The 16,217-nt window shown below is 34.4% G+C and overlaps 1 protein-coding gene across 5 annotated transcripts in view; it reads left to right on the top strand.

Moving 5' to 3' along the window:
- Positions 1-803: 803 nt before the first annotated feature.
- The window catches only part of LOC121737408 (embryonic polarity protein dorsal-like), a 64,800-nt gene continuing 49,386 nt past the window's right edge, over positions 804-16,217 (top strand). For 2 of the 5 annotated variants that reach the window (XM_042129111.1, XM_042129085.1), the window contains exon 1: positions 804-1,353. In XM_042129111.1, coding sequence (XP_041985045.1) covers positions 1,338-1,353 — 16 coding nt within the window. In that variant the 5' untranslated portion in view covers positions 804-1,337. Of the gene's footprint in view, positions 1,365-16,217 lie in introns of all 5 variants that reach the window. The other 3 variants (XM_042129104.1, XM_042129090.1, XM_042129098.1) reach the window with 2 other exon arrangements.

The following is a 16,217-nucleotide window of genomic DNA, read 5'->3' as shown; positions in this document are numbered from 1 at the left end:
AATATGTAACATTTATATTTATGTAATTAACTAATTACGCAATTTACGCTTATAATGTTCAAGTTTATAAGCTCGAAATTACCTAATGTGAACCATTTATCGTAGAATAATAAAATTAATTCTTTAATAACTTATTAACGTTGCGTCAAAATTCATCTATCGCTCGCGAACATACATTTCTTGAGTGCAAAAACTATCTCATATCCTTTCCCGTTTCTCAAAATAAATGATCTGCATAGGTACCGAATTTAAGTTAAATCGGTTTAGGCACAAATCGTTAAGTTTATATTTTTTTCGAGATAATACTGTCTTATTTCTTTTTCCGGGACTTGAAGTAAGTAGTAAGTACGTAAGTTTGTATATCAAATTTGATGAAAATCGTCTCAGTGGATTAAGAGCTCGTGAAGAGATAATTGATAAACAAAAAATTAGTTTTTGCATTTACAAAATATAAAAAGTGCGTTAACATCACATTATCCTCTCATCTGTCAAACGCCCAAAATGGGCGTCGTAACACGACCTAATATAAATAAAAAATATAAGCCGGTTACAGGGACGGTTAAACGAATATATCTGATAGAAATTGATAATATTCGTTTAACCATCACGCCATTTTTGAAAATTGAAAATTTTTCGAAAATGGCGTGACAGTTAAACGATTATTATGATGGGCGACTTAAAGTCATGGGGCTAGTAACACTGGTTATGTCATTGAAATGACACTGACATTTAGTTGTATTGACAGCTGACAGCCGTGAGAGTCATGTGACCGGTAAGTGGCCAATCGTTATCAATCCCTTGAAGTGTGAAGTCTCGATTGAACGCACACAGATGTACTTATTTTTATCACAATTTGCAACTTGACTGTTCGTTCGCCAGTGAATTAAAAGTTTGATGCGAATACAAACTTAAGTTTTAACTCGAAATAAGTGGAAGACTGCTACGTGAACAAAATCATACAACAATTTAGAGTATTTTAAATAATAACAATTATTGTGTATAAATGAAGTGATTGTATAACCTGTTTCCGAATTTCTTGGAATCGTGCACGCTGTGTATTCGAGACGAGACCTTGATAACTAGTTCTTTGGAAGAGCGAACTGCGAAGACAGTTATTAAATATCGGATCATGTTTGTGGAGGTATGTGTGTAGTTTTGGATTTACAAAACCCATCGTGTGTGTTTTACTAAAATAGCTCCTACAATAGTGAGGTTTAGTGCGTTCATTTAACGAAATTGAGTTTTTTAAGTGCTAACGAATATGAAGTGGTGCGTAGCTGAAATATTGTGAAGTGTCGGACGAGAGTCGGACTCGTCTCGTAGTCGTGACTCGTGAGATGGACATCGGCGGAGGTAAACTGTGTGTAAGAAGTTGCATGAATCTTATATCAATTAGAAGAGCTCAATGACACGCGCGGCTATTGCACCTTGCACGTTTTTCCTCTTGAAATAGGCACATTATATATAAAAATAGCTGTAGTTGAGTACATGTAGTGTAAATATTGTATCGCTTTTTCATAGCTGCTCCCAGCTCACCGTACAATCTATTAATATCTTATGCTGGCACCAAATTTTCCCTATGAAAGTAGTTCACACATTATGCTTTAGCTCACAAAGATTGCAGTTTGAAAATTGCAAGATTTTAATGTTTTTTTAATGCCATGAAAACCTTAAGTAAAGGTAAACAAGTTTAGTCATACCAGCCAATACTTATTGCTTCAATGTATAGAATTTTTATGTTGATAATGGATTCTCTCATTGACCATAAACATACTACCCAAATTTTAGCATACTTGCCTTAAAAATTAAAATATTAATTTTGTTGACTGTTTCATAGAAAAACTTGCCTATATTTCTGCCTCATTAAAAATGCAATAATTTAATGGCTAAGTAGTTGTAAATTAACTAGTTTTAACTATTAAAACTTCATAAAGAATTTAATTGTAAATATGCTTAACTAATTATAATGAATGTATGTAATGTATAAGATAAAGTAAAATATTGTTTTAATATATATATTAATATTGATACTGTCATTATTACTTTTACTCAAGCTAATTAAGGGCTTCATTAATAAAAATGCAAATTATAGTAATTGTAATACCTAAACGGCATAATTAGACCCACGGCCCACCCACATATATATATATATATATATATATATATATATATATATATATATATATATATATATATATATATATATATATATATATATATATATATATATATATATATATATATATATATATATATATATATATATATATATATATATATATATATATATATTATATATAATATATATATAATATATTTGGTAAGGGGCTTACGTAAAAAACGGCCAAGTGCGAGTTGGACTCGCCCATGAAGGGTTCCACAGCAGCAAATAGGTAACCTGTTTAGGAAATAAAAATTTGAATGTCGGAATGTTGAATATATTTCTTACTAGCTGTTGCCCGTGACTTCGTCCACGTGGACTTCAGTTTATAGCGCGCGATTTCAACAAAATTGGTGTCAAAAGCTTTTATAAAAAAAACTCTGGTACCCCTTAAATCAAAACAGCTGTGCAGTGTGCACAGAATATTTCAATTTTTTTAATTAAACTTTATATTTTATGCCAAATTTCAAAGCTTATTTAGCTCCCCAATTACACAACTTTACCCATAAACTATTTATCATTGATAGGCTTAAGGTTACGTCACTGCATAGATAAAGTACTGATTTATTAAATAACGTAAAAAATAAATAACAATCGAAAATAATCGAAAATCGAATGTAAGATAATACCACCTCTTATAGACTCTTGGGCAAGCGTTAGCGCGATGTAGGAGACGCACGGCGCCATCTATTATGAATTTTTGGAACTAACTTAATTTGAACAAAATTACGCATTTTCACCCCCTTACAACGCTTTTTTCCAGTAAAAAAGTAGCCTGTGTCCTTTCTCAGGCTTTAGACTATCTGTATACAAAATTTAATTACAATCGGTTCGATTGTTTTGGCGTGAAAGCGAGACAGACAGACAGACAGAGATACTTTCGCATTTATAGTATTAGTATAGATTTATTAAAAAAAAGTTATACGCTCCACAGTATAATAATACTTTATTATTTTCACAAGTAAGAAAGTAATGGGGGGGGGGGGGGGGGTCCGGACCCCAGGACCCCCCCCCCACCCTTATATACGCCCATGATTAGACCTATCGACCACTGACCTCTATAATACACTTTATTGATAGCGATCGCCTGTCCAGTGTATTATAGAGGTCAGTGACTCAGACTCACTAAGGTCTTCTATGTCTAATACAGGGGTTCCCAAACTTATTTTGTCTACTGCCCACTACAATATAATTATATTTTTAGTGCCCTCTTTTTTTTAACCCCCCACAAAAAAGAGGGGTGTTATAAGTTTGTCGTGTCTGTCTGTCTGTATATCTGTCCGTGGCATCGTAGCGTCCAAACGGGTGGACCGATTTTGATCTAGTTTTTTTTGTTTGAAAGCTGACATGATCGAGAGTGTTCTTAGCTATAATTCATCATCATCAGCCTGCTCAGTGCTGGACAATCAGGGTTTATCTGGTTCATGAAAGGCCGTTAGCAACTTGTAGTCATTTGATGGGTTTTATATTTCGTTCTAGTTGTGAATATACAATATACATATACACATAATAATGGAAAGTTGACCTAGTGTTGCAGCATCACCTGGTAATCAATAGGATATCCAACTCCTCGCCAATTTAGAGCAGAGGTTTCGTGTTTGGGCTCATTTTGATTGCGACAACCAGTAAGAAGTAGATAAACACTAAATATTTACATGCTGATACTGCAGCATCACCTGGATTCTATAGGGTCCGAGCTTCGTATGAACCCAAAGTGGAGGTTTCATGTTTGGGCTCATGTTAACGGCCTCATTGAAAAGGATATTGATAAATGGTAATCATGAGAATATGATTCTGTTGATAGGAATTAATATTTTGCACTATAACCAACACAAGTTTAAAAAGTATGAAATAAAATTAAATTAAGAAATTTAAAAAAAACCCCCGCCAAAACAACTTTAAAAAGTAATGAAATAATATTTACTGCCTTCAAGTTCAAATAATTCCTAACTTGTGGAAAGTAATAATTTAGTCCATAATTGTTGTCAAGGTGTGTCGGGGGACCGCTAATGTCGATGTTTGATTTCACATAACAAGTGTAAGGATCAATTCACAGCGAATTGAATCAAGATAATTAGCGACTTGGCGGTTGTAGGTTGTAGTTTACTTAGCGGTCCCCCGACACACCGTGACAACAATTATGGACTAAATTATTACTTTCCACAAGTTAGGAATTATTTGAACTTGAAGGCAGTAAATATTATTTCATTACTTTTTAAAGTTGTTTGGCGGGGTTTTTTTTAATTCAAATTAAAATGCATCCAGATGAAACAAATCACCCCGCAAGCATCTACACAACGCCCCCATTTTTTTCTGGGTCCCACACCCTTTAGACCTTCAGCGCCTACAAGGGGGCATTCGCCCACGTTGGGAAAGGCTGGTCTAATAGATCTTTCTATTGCCAGGCTGTCATTCTAAAAATTAAAGGGGAAAGCATAATATCCATAATACATTGATAATAATAATAATTTTCCATGCATTTACATTTTATTTGTGACTAATAAATTGTTTGTTACATTAAAATTAAAATAATGGTCCACCAAATAAAGGATAATTTATACGCAAGCGAGAAACTTTGTATCCCTTTTGACGAAAAATGCAGAAACGTAGGTGAATGAAATTTTGCACAGTAATAGTTTGTATGGTGAAGGAGTGCATTGAGCTAATATTATTTTGAAATTATGCTTTAATCACACACGAGCTTTCGCCCGCGGCTTCGCTCGCGTTAAGAAGTATTATTATATACAAACTTTCATCCCGTATTTTAACCCTGGAGTTTGGAGGAGAATTTTGGAGGTGGATTTGATCAAAATCCTTTCTTAGCGGATGCCTGGGTGAATCTACTCAAAATGTTATTTTAGGCCAAAAATTGTGTTTTTTAAAAAACCCTTAAATATTGCTCTGAATGTTTCTGGTGTTAAAAGACACCGAAATAGAATTCCCTTTCTGTAAGAGTCACGAAAAAAAATTAAATAATTTAAGAGATATTTAATATTAAGTAAAAACTGTTGTTCATGACAATGACAAAATTTGTGGAAAATGACGTGTTTACTTAGAATAATGACAATTTGTTGAGAATAATGATTATTTTAAAAATCTTATCCGTATTCGTGCTGATTATATTATTATTATTATAAACGCCTCCGTGGTCCAGTGGTCCAGAGCGTGACTCTTGACTCAGAGGTTTGATTCCCGCGTTGGAAACATATTGTTGATTGTTATTTCCAAGTTTAGTAAGGACTTAGAATATTGCAAGCTGATCACCTGATTGTCTGACACTCAGAACAGGGAAGTCAGGGTCTGACAAGTAAGATGATCCATGCGTCGGATCACAGATGGGCATGTAAAAGTCGGTCCTGCGCATTTCTCGCCAGTCGTGTCGGTCGTCCGTCCCACTGGGTTATGAGAGTTAAAAGGAATAGAGAGTGCTCATGTGTACTGCGCACACACTTGGGCACTATAAAATTACTCCTGCGTAACTGGCCTGGTTTCAATGAAACCAGCCATCGTCACCGAAACCGGTGTGGGGGTTATTATTATTATAAGTAAAAAATAGGATTTTCAATAAAACTTGTATGTTAGTAAAAGTGTTGATTTATTATAAAAATGTATTTCCTAAAATATAGCTAATACCAAAATCTGCCTTTAAAAAAATATATTCTACCTTTTCGAGTCACCTGCAATAAAAAATTTACACCTGTTAAATAATAATAATTCTGATACCTATTTATTGTTTCTCAAATAATATTTTATTATCAAACGTTCCGCGCGGCTTCGCTCGCGTAAATTAGATATTTCACAGACAAATTAGGGCACAAAAAATAGCCTATGATCCTTCACGTGGTCAATTTCTTAATTCTTACCAGTTATCTGTACCAAATAACAGAAAAATCGCTCCAGTAGCTCGTGAGATAAGCCCCTTCAAATAATTTCCCCCGTTTTTTCCATTTTTTCCTCTATTTCTTAGCTCCTATTAGTCTTAGCGTGAAAAAATATAGCCTATAGCCTTCCTTGATAAATGGGCTATCTAACACTGAAAGAATCTTTCAAATCGGCCCAGTTGTTCCTGAGATTAGTGTGTTCAAATAAGCCCTCTTTCAAATAATTTCCCCCCGTTTTTTCCACATTTTCCTCCATTTCTTCGCTCCTATTATTCTTGGCGTGATAAAATATTCCTTATAGCCTTCCTCGATAAATGGGCCATCTAACACTGAAATAATTTTTCAAATCGGACCATTAGTTCCTGAGATAAGCGCTTTCAAATAAGCCCTTTCAAATAATTTCCCTCCGTTTTTTCCACATTTTCCTCTATTTCTTCGCTCCTATTATTCTTAGCGTGATTAAATATTGCTTATAGCCTTCCTCGATAAATGGGCTATCTAACACTGAAATAATTTTTCAAATCGGACTAGTAGTTCCTGAGATTAACGCGTTCAAACAAACAAACAACCTCTCCTGCTTTATAATATTGAAGTGAAGATAACATTTTTACTACTTTTCTTACTATTCTACTACTATTTTTCGAAAATGTGTCAAATAACTACCTAATTGTAATATCGACATTTCATCGATTCGATATATTTGTCCCTGTTTTCTTGAAATACAGTTACAGATTTGGTCATTATTCTGAATGATCGTCATTATGTTTTTAGGGCTATTCAGGAAAAAGACGTTCAGGAAAATGAGGAATTCACTAAATTCGTTTATAATTAAGTATTGATATAAAGAAAACTAAGAAAATTATTAAGAACTTAGAAATGTTGCGGGCCTTTATAACTTGGTATAAAAAAAAAAGTTGTGAAAAACAGACAAATGTTGGCACACATCGAGAAATGTAAATGACGTCTTATTTGGAAATTTTTGTAGAACGTATTTCAAAGACTCACCTGCATAAAACGAAGACCTCTATCCACACCAAAGCACTGCGATCAAATAAAGTGAGCCAGCAGATTTTATCGCAAAATAGGTTTCAACCCGTCACGTTGAGTATATCGGCAAGGCATTTAAAACAAACAATGCGCAGGACAATGACGCGAATTTTATGAACATTTTAAAAATATAATTTTTAGTTATTTAATGTAAGTTGATGTGTTATTTGTTGGTATCGGATAGTTTATTAGTTCTTTATCTTCAAATTAACATTAAATTTTTAATCCTTTCTAGCTCATTTTTTTTTATAAATTATAAATTGTAAGCGGCAGTATCGAAACGACACGCAAAAATTTCATAATTTGGTACTTTTTTTTATAATAACTTTTGAAATATTAACTCTACTTTCAAATAGTTTTAGCAGCATTTTCGTAAGTTAATTAGACATTGAAATGTGTAGGTAATGTTACATCAAATTTACGAAGGCGTTTTGAACCCAACTTCGAAGACATGAATTTAGTCTCTCTCAAATATTCGCTCGCCTACGTCATAATATCTACCTGCATTTAAGTTAATAATGCAGTTTTGTTCTTTATAACATAAGGTTTACAACAGTGAAATCCGTTTTTTTGAAAACCCACTGTAGCATATTCCAGAGTACAAAAATGGTGCTTATTCCTCTTAGTGAGGTTTTGTATACAGCATTTATGTACTGTTTCTAAAATGATTTGCGCTTAAACCGCTGAACCGATTTTGATAAAATTTTGTATGCGGATACTTTGAATCAATTAAAATGACATTAGATACTTTTTGTCCCGGAAAATGTACGGTTCCCGCGCAGTCAACAACAATGAATTTGGCATAAGATATCGATATTGAGTACAAGTAGATTATATTACGTAAGGTTTTGGAGAAGGACATAGGATAATATTTTTTATCATGGAAAATATTCAGTTTTTAACGCAATAAACTTTATTAATTTGCGTTTAAGCTGCTGAACCGATTTTGATTAAATTTAGTTGATGTAGAAATAATTAGTTTATCACGTGCAGAGTTGGGCAAAAAGTAATTGGGCCCGTCTTCTGGCTGCTGCAACTTGGGAATCTGGACTCTGGCTCCAAGCACTTCCATCTCCAAATTTAGGCACGTTACTGGACAATACCACCTTCTCCCTTGCCATCAGTCTGCGACTAGGTTTGCCAACAAACCATCCACACTGCTGCCCTTGTGGATCTATGGTAGATCGTCTGGGTCACCATGGGCTTTCTTGCCAGCGGAGCGCTGGTCGTCTGTCGCGCCACGCGGCATTGAATGATGTTGTACGTCGGGCTCTTGTCTCCATCAACGTTCCGGCTATTTTAGAGCCGAATGGTATTGCCCGTGATGATGGCAAGAGACCCGACGGCTTAACATTAGTTCCATGGAAAAGTGGGAGGTGCTTGGTGTGGGACGCAACATGTGTCGACACACTGGCGGCCTCCTATTTACATGGAACTTCAGTGACGGCTGGTGCGGCGGCGTCCGAAGCGCAAACGCGTAAGCGGCGAAAATATGTATCTTTAAGCCGTGACTACATATTTCTGCCGCTTGCGTTTGAAACGTTAGGCCCGTGGGGGGATGATATGAAAAAGTTTTTCAATCTTATATCATCCCGCCTCATAGATCGCACAGGTGACCAGAGGGCTGGAGCGTATTTTGGCCAGCGATTAAGCCTGGCCTTACAGCGGGGCAATGTGGCTAGTATTCTGGGCACTCTCCCTAAAGGCAGCAGTCTGGATGACAACCTTTTTTAAATTTAAACTGTTCTCTTTTTACGCTAGTTTTTATTGTAAAAGTAATTACTTAGTAATTTAAATCAGATTACAAATTAATCAGATTGATGAAGTAATTGTGCATCTGAAATTACCCGTAAGTTGATTAATAATAATATGTATGAAATGTATTCTAATTATTTTAGTTTGCAATTAGATTAATAATTTAATTAGACTAACGAGTATTTCAATAATTATGCCCAATGTCCAATGCTGGTAATTATAATAAATAAAAAAACTCCCACACCGATTTCGGGGCGGTGGCCGGTTTCAATAAAACCAGGCCAGTTACGCAGGAGTAATATCATAGTGCCCAAGTGTGTGCGCAGTACACAAGAGCACTCTGGGTTCAATGAAACCAGGCCAGTTACGCAGGAGTAATTTTATAGTGCCCAAGTGTGTGCGCAATCACAAGAGCACTCTGGTTTCAATGAAACCAGGCCAGTTACGCAGGAGTAATTTTTATAGTGCCCAAGTGTATGCGCAATACACAAGAGCACTCTGGTTTCAATGAAACCAGACCAGTTACGCAGGAGTAATTTTTAAAGTTGTTTGGTGGGTAGGTTTTTCAATTTTTTAATTAAGGTATTAAATATTAATTGAACCATTTAAAAAACTTATGGTGTATTCCGAACACTTCAAAGAATTCGCTCCCGTTGGAAATTTAAGTTTAAGTTATTTTTCAACAAATTAGACAAAATATGTTAACTAACGAAATTTTTTCGAACTTCCGTCCTCATTGTACATTAAAAAAAATGTTTAAATAATTTTCGTAAAAATTTTTCACTTCGTGGAGCCCTTGATATTTAAACATACTTCACAAGATCACGCCATAAGTTTAAAAATTTTTAATACCTACTTTGTTTATAATATTTATTTTAACTTGAACAAAAAACTAGAAATCCAAGTAATATTGTCAAAAAAAAATTGTTTTATATAAATTCACACCAATTATTATAAATTCACAACAAATTAAAAACAATTGTGTGATAATAATATCACATAATTGTTTTTATATCAATGAAAGACATGTATTAACTAAAAAATATATTTTTTTCCGCCATTTGTTTAAAAAAAAAATATAAAAAAATGGACTATTTCGATGCTTTTAAATTTTTTTTCTTAACTTTATTCTCTTGAAAATAATATTATTTTTAGAAACAATTTTTTTTCATAATCACAATATTTAATTGTTTATAATCGTTTTTTTTATATTTTTAGTTAAGAAAAAATTAGTGACCGAACTTTCGGTTTCGGTTTTTCGGCCAAAAAATCTAGTTTCGGCCATAGTTTCGGTTTCGGCCAAAATATAGCCGAAACTTTCGGCCCCGCCGAAACTCATGCGTCGTTCGGTAAACTTCGCAGTTAACTCGTGCTTGCTTGCCACGAGGCCCCGGCTCAGTTCGCCACATCTATACTAATATTATAATTTCTTTCTAACTACGATGCCAGATGTAAAAAATTCCATTTTCTTCCACTGTGCCTACGAAGGAACATTAGTGACCTTGCTTACCTAAGTAAAGTACTGAATAGTAAAATAGATGCACCCGAATTACTCAGTAGATTTAATATTAATATCCCCTTTAGAAACGCTCGTCATTTTACGCCTCTATATGTCCCACCCTACAACACCTACTACCGTAGGAATTCGTTTGTGTTAAGGTCGAGTGCACGATTTAACAAATTATTGAATACAAATCCGCTTGAAGACATATCCTCCCTTACACCAAATAAAATCAGAAAACTTTTGACTGATGCCTATTTTAATTCTATTCAGTAAACGCCTTTCTAAAAAAAAAAAAATTATATTCCTTTTCTTGTGCTTTAATAAGGTTTAGTTTAGCTTTGTTGCTTATTGTTAGTTAATTTTTTAATTTATTATGTTGCATAATAATTTAGATCATTGTGTTTGTCATGATGTTGAGTATGTTACATTTAAGTTTTAACCTATTATACACTAGTGGAAACTTTTAATTGGCATATCGCTGTGTAATATGTATCTTATTGGAGTTGTAAATAGCTGTAAGTTTTCCCAAAAAAAAAAAAAAATGCGAAAGTATCTCTGTCTGTCTGTCTGTCTGTCTCGCTTTCACGCCAAAACTACCGAACCGATTGTAATGAAATTTTGTATACAGACAGTCTAAAGCCTGAGAAAGGACATAGGCTACTTTTTTACTGGAAAAAAGCGTTGTAAGGGGGTGAAAATGCGTAAATTTGTTTAAATTAAGTTAGTTCTACAAAAATTATAATAGATGGCGCCGTGCGTCTCCTACATCGCGCTAACGCTTGGCCAAAAGTCTTTCTATAAGAGGTGGTATTATCATGCATTCGATTTTCGATTTTTTTCGATTGTTATTTCGTTTTTACGTTATTTAATAACTCAGTACTTTATTTATGCAGTGACGTCACCTTAAACCTATCAATGATAAATAGTTTATGGGTAAAGTTGTGTGATTGGGGGGCTAAATAAGCTTAAAAATTTGGCATAAAATATAAAGTTTTATTTAAAAAAAATTGAAATGTTATGTGCACACTGCACAGCTGTTTGTTTAGATTTAAGGGGTACCAGGGTTTTTTTTATAAAAGCTTTTGACACCAATTTTGTTGACATCGCGCGCTATAAACTAAAGTCCACGCGGACGAAGTCGCGGGCAACAGCTAGTCTATTTCATCGTGATTTGAGATTATGTTTTCGAGATTAGTCCTTAATCAAAAATTAGCATTTTTTTTTATATTATTATATTGTTTAAACTAATTGTTATCGAAATTATATTATTGAATTTTATTTCTACGACGAACGCAGGCTTATTTAATATACATAGCTATTGACAAATTACGTGCTATTTTAACAATGTTTACCAAACAAACGATTTAGTAAATGCTTTGATAAATTGATTATAATATTGTGTATGATCTTTATTTACTTAAGAATTTTGTTTGACTGTGAGATTGTAGGATATATTAGGATATATCTTGCGAGATTTACTGACACCTACTGCAAGTTTACTTAGTAATTTCATTTTGAACTTCGACGCGGTCGTGTCCATGTTTCCCATAAAAATAATATACTGTAATTGATTTTGTTTTCAGTAGTACGTCGTTAATATCTAAGGGAGGATTTCACCAATCACACAACTTTGTTTTATAAAACTTAGTTCTCATTAAACGCGTACTTACGGGGATGTAAATCTCGTTTTGTTTCAAATGGATTTCATAATCTTAATCACGATTAATAAATCAAAAGTTATGTGACGTCACGCGATGATTTTACATGGTTTTATCATTTTGGAGTCTAGTTACGTTATTTTATCAACAAAAAAGCAAGAAACGATACATAAGCTACCCAAACGCATCTATCAAAACTGTCATCTTGTCATTTTTTTCGTTTATGATTTTCGATTCGCCATGACACTACTTAATAGATCTTGAACGGCTTTTATTAAGTTTAACTGTACAACATTGGACATTCTGAAGATAAAACTCATTTGCTGTGAACGTTGTTGGTGAAATGCAATTGAGTGTTACAAACGTGTTTATACGTTTAGAACCGGTTTAGTGTGCGCTAAGCGCGTTCAATTTCTTTGGTGAAATCGCACTTACTTGGAATCGAAAAAAAACGGAATATAGTACAATTTTTTTTTATTTTATTATTTATTTTAAGAAATGTTTTATCAAGTTTCGGTTTCGGCCGAAACTGAGAGTAAGGCCGAAAGTTCAGTTTCGGTTTCGGCTGAAAAACCAGTTTCGGTCGGCCACTAGAAAAAATGTTCCTCTTAAAAATCATAATTTACCGTCCTCAAGATGGTTACAAAAACAATTTTTTTTATCATCAATTTCATTGTTTATTAACTTAACAAGTTGTTATTAAAAAATTCTGAACTTTTTTATATTTTTTTTCTGAAACTCCTAAAAGATACAAAAACAACGATGTAACACAAAGTGCAGATTTTTTTTTTCATCTAGCCTATGCGTGTGGGGTATTTATGGATAGGTCTTCAAAAATCATATTGAGGTTTCTAATATAATTTTTTTCTAACCTGAACAGTTTGCGAGAGACACTCTTCCAAAGCAGTAAAATGTGTCCCCCCCCACCTCTAACCAGTAGAGATATAGCCAGTAGTTTTTTTTATACGTCACTAGCTGTGCTCACTTCCCATCCCTACCCTCCCCTATTACCCTATTCCCTCTTAAAAGGCCGGCAACGCACCTGCAGCTCTTCTGATGCTGCGAGTGTCTATGGGCGACGGAAGTTGCTTTCCATCAGGTGACTCATTTGCTCGTTTGCCCCCTTATTTCATAAAAAAAAGTTTATTGTGCAGGAACCGTATATTTTCCGGGATAAAAAGTATCCCTTGTCCTTTCCCGAGACTGAAAGTATTGCCATACCAAATTTCATCAAAATAGATTGAATAGTTTAGGCGATAGTCATTCAAGTTTATTGTGCGGGAAACGTACATTTTCCGGGACAAAATTAGTATTCTTTGTCCTTTCCCGAGACTCAAAGTATCTCCATACCAAATTCCATCAAAATAGATTGAATAGTTTACGCGAAAATCATAAAAGTATATTGTGCAGTAACCGTACATTTTTCCGGAACAAAATGTATCCTATGTTCTTTATCGGGACTCAAAGTATTTTTATACCAAATTTCAGCAAAATGGGTCCAGCCGTTTACGCGTGATGTCGTGACCACGCGAAATATAACGTTCCGCGCAGCTTCGCCCGCGTAAATTAGATATTTCACAGAAAAATTACTCTACAAAAAATAGCATATATGATCCTTCACGTGGTCTACTTCTTATCTGTGCCAAATAATAGAAAAATTGCTCCAGTAGTTCGTGAGATAAGCCCTTTCAAATAATTTTCCCCCGTTTTTCCACACTTTTCTCTATTTTTTCGCTCCTATTAGTATTAGCGTGATAAAATATAGCCTATAGCCTTCCTCGATAAATGGGCTATCTAACACTGAAAGAATTTTTCAAATCGGACCAGTAGTTCCTGAGATTAGCGCGTTCAAACAAACAAACAAACTCTTCCCAATTATAATATTAGTATAGATAAATGGTAAACCTTAATTTAACTTTCATTAAATCAACTGAAATATGAAAATAAATCAAAAACCTCTTAATTTCATAAAAATAAACCTTATTGCTGCTGCGGAACCCTTCATGGGCGAGTCCAACTCGCACTTGGCCGGTTTTTTTTAATGTACAATGAGGACGGAAGTTCGAAAAAATTTCGTTAGTTAACATTTGTCTAATTTGTTGAAAAATTAACTTTAACTTAAATTACCAACGGGAGCGAATTCTTTGAAGTGTTCGGAATACACCGTAAGTTTTTTAAATTTTTAAATTAATGTTTAATACCTTAACAAAATATTTAGTGTGACGTGCTCGGTTTTGAAGCCGGGCGCGCTACCTAAAAATGCCGCGTGGAGGCCTACTTTCAGCGTTAAATTAAAATTATAAATACTAGAGATAGAATTCCGGGAGTCGAGAGTTTTTTTATGGAAATTTCCTCCTCTTGAAGAATCTTTGTTTTAAATTTCTTAAATCTTCATAGTTTCGGAGTTTTTAACAAAAATCGTAATTACCTTTTCTTTGCAACCTAATCTATACTAATATTATAAATGCGAAAGTATCTCTGTCTGTCTGTCTCGCTTTCACGCCAAAACTACTAAACCGATTGTAATGAAATTTTGTACATAGATAGTCTAAAGCCTGAGAAAGGACATAGGCTACTTTTTAACTGAAAAAAGGGGTTGTAAGTTGTAAGTTGTGGTACCATGTTAGGTTCGATTTGTCGATTCTTTCGATTGTTTTACACGTTACTAACTAACTCACCTACCAATTTAGATATCAAATTCAAAAACAACAACGCCAAAACTACTGTACCCATTGTAATGAAATTTTGTACACAGATAGTCTAAAGCCTGAGAAAGGACATAGGCTACTTCTTACTGGAAAAAGGGGTTGTAAGGGGGTGTTTATGCGTAAATTTGTTCAAATTAAGTTAGTTCCAAAAACTGAAACAGATGGCGCCAAGAGTCGCCTAGATCACGCTATCGCTTGCTCATATGTATTTCTATAGGAGGTGGTACCATGTTGAGATAAGTGTTGCCAACTATGGGGATTTCTCACTAAATTTAGTGGGAAAAAATAAATTTAGTGGGTTTTTAGGGGCTAAAATATTTTGGGGATATTTTTGGGGATAAAAATTTTGAAGAATGGAATATTTTTTTAATAACAACCTTAAAGTGGCTCGGAACTTTGCCACGAGCGACCGCGACGGACGAAAATTCAAACGAAATACCACTTTATGACATAGGCTATAGGTTTCATTTTACTCAACCTTGCTTTTACGCCGCCGCCGCGCCGGCGGCAGCATGGGTCGCCACGTAAATGTCAGTAGAAAATGATACCTATATTCTATGTCATAAAGTAGCATTTTATTTGATTTTTTACCGGTCGCGGTCGCTCGTGGCATAGATCCGAAAGCCACCTTTAAGATGGAACTGCCGCACAAAGCACATGTCGCTATAGTCTTTTGAGTCGTACCAGCTGACAGTAGGCTGACAGATTATTATATTTGTTGTCATTGTATGCAATGAAAAAAAGAAAGATTGAAGTATTTAAAAACTGGCGGCCTGTTTGTTTGTTTGGCCTGTTGAAGGTGTATTTCAGCGTTTTGAGCGCTTAGTAGAACATACCGCAAGAAATTTTAAATATTTTGATTTTTTGGGGAGTTTTTGTTGAAATTTAGTGGGTTTTGAAGTTGCTTTAGGGGGAAAACGTTTTGAATAGTTGGCAACACTGGTTGAGTTAATATTTCGATTCTTTCGATTGTTATACATGTTATTAAATAACTCACGTGCCAACATAGATCTCAGAAACAACAGTCTACCAATAATAATTACTAAATAGTATTGGGCAAAGCTAAAGTTGTGTAATGCATTACGCAGCTAAGTTGTGTAACGCTAAATAAGCTTGGTATAAAAATGTTTAATTTAAAAAAAAACATATTATTATGTGCACACTACAAGGCTGTTTTGGGTATTTTGATTTAAGGGGTACCAGGATCCCGAAAAAGCTTTTGACACCAATTTTATTGACACCGCGCGCTATAAACTGAAGTCCACGCGGAGGAAGTCGCGGGCAACAGCTAGTTTGCTTATATAACTTTTGCAATTTTTTGTGTGCTAATACACGCTTCCGATACATTTTTCTAGACGTCTTCCCGAATCTCATTAGATTAGAACTATCGCACGTATTTTAGGACCCTTATCTCTGTATTTCGCCATTCTCAACTTATCGCTCAGACTAAACATCTTCTATACTAATATTATAATTGGGAAGAGTTTGTTTGTTTGAACGCGC

The sequence above is a fragment of the Aricia agestis genome, chromosome 2 (genome assembly GCF_905147365.1).
Source record: "Aricia agestis chromosome 2, ilAriAges1.1, whole genome shotgun sequence".
Lineage (NCBI taxonomy): Eukaryota > Metazoa > Arthropoda > Insecta > Lepidoptera > Lycaenidae > Aricia > Aricia agestis.
Note: the sequence above shows the minus strand (reverse complement) of the source record. Positions and strands in the feature narration are given on the sequence as shown.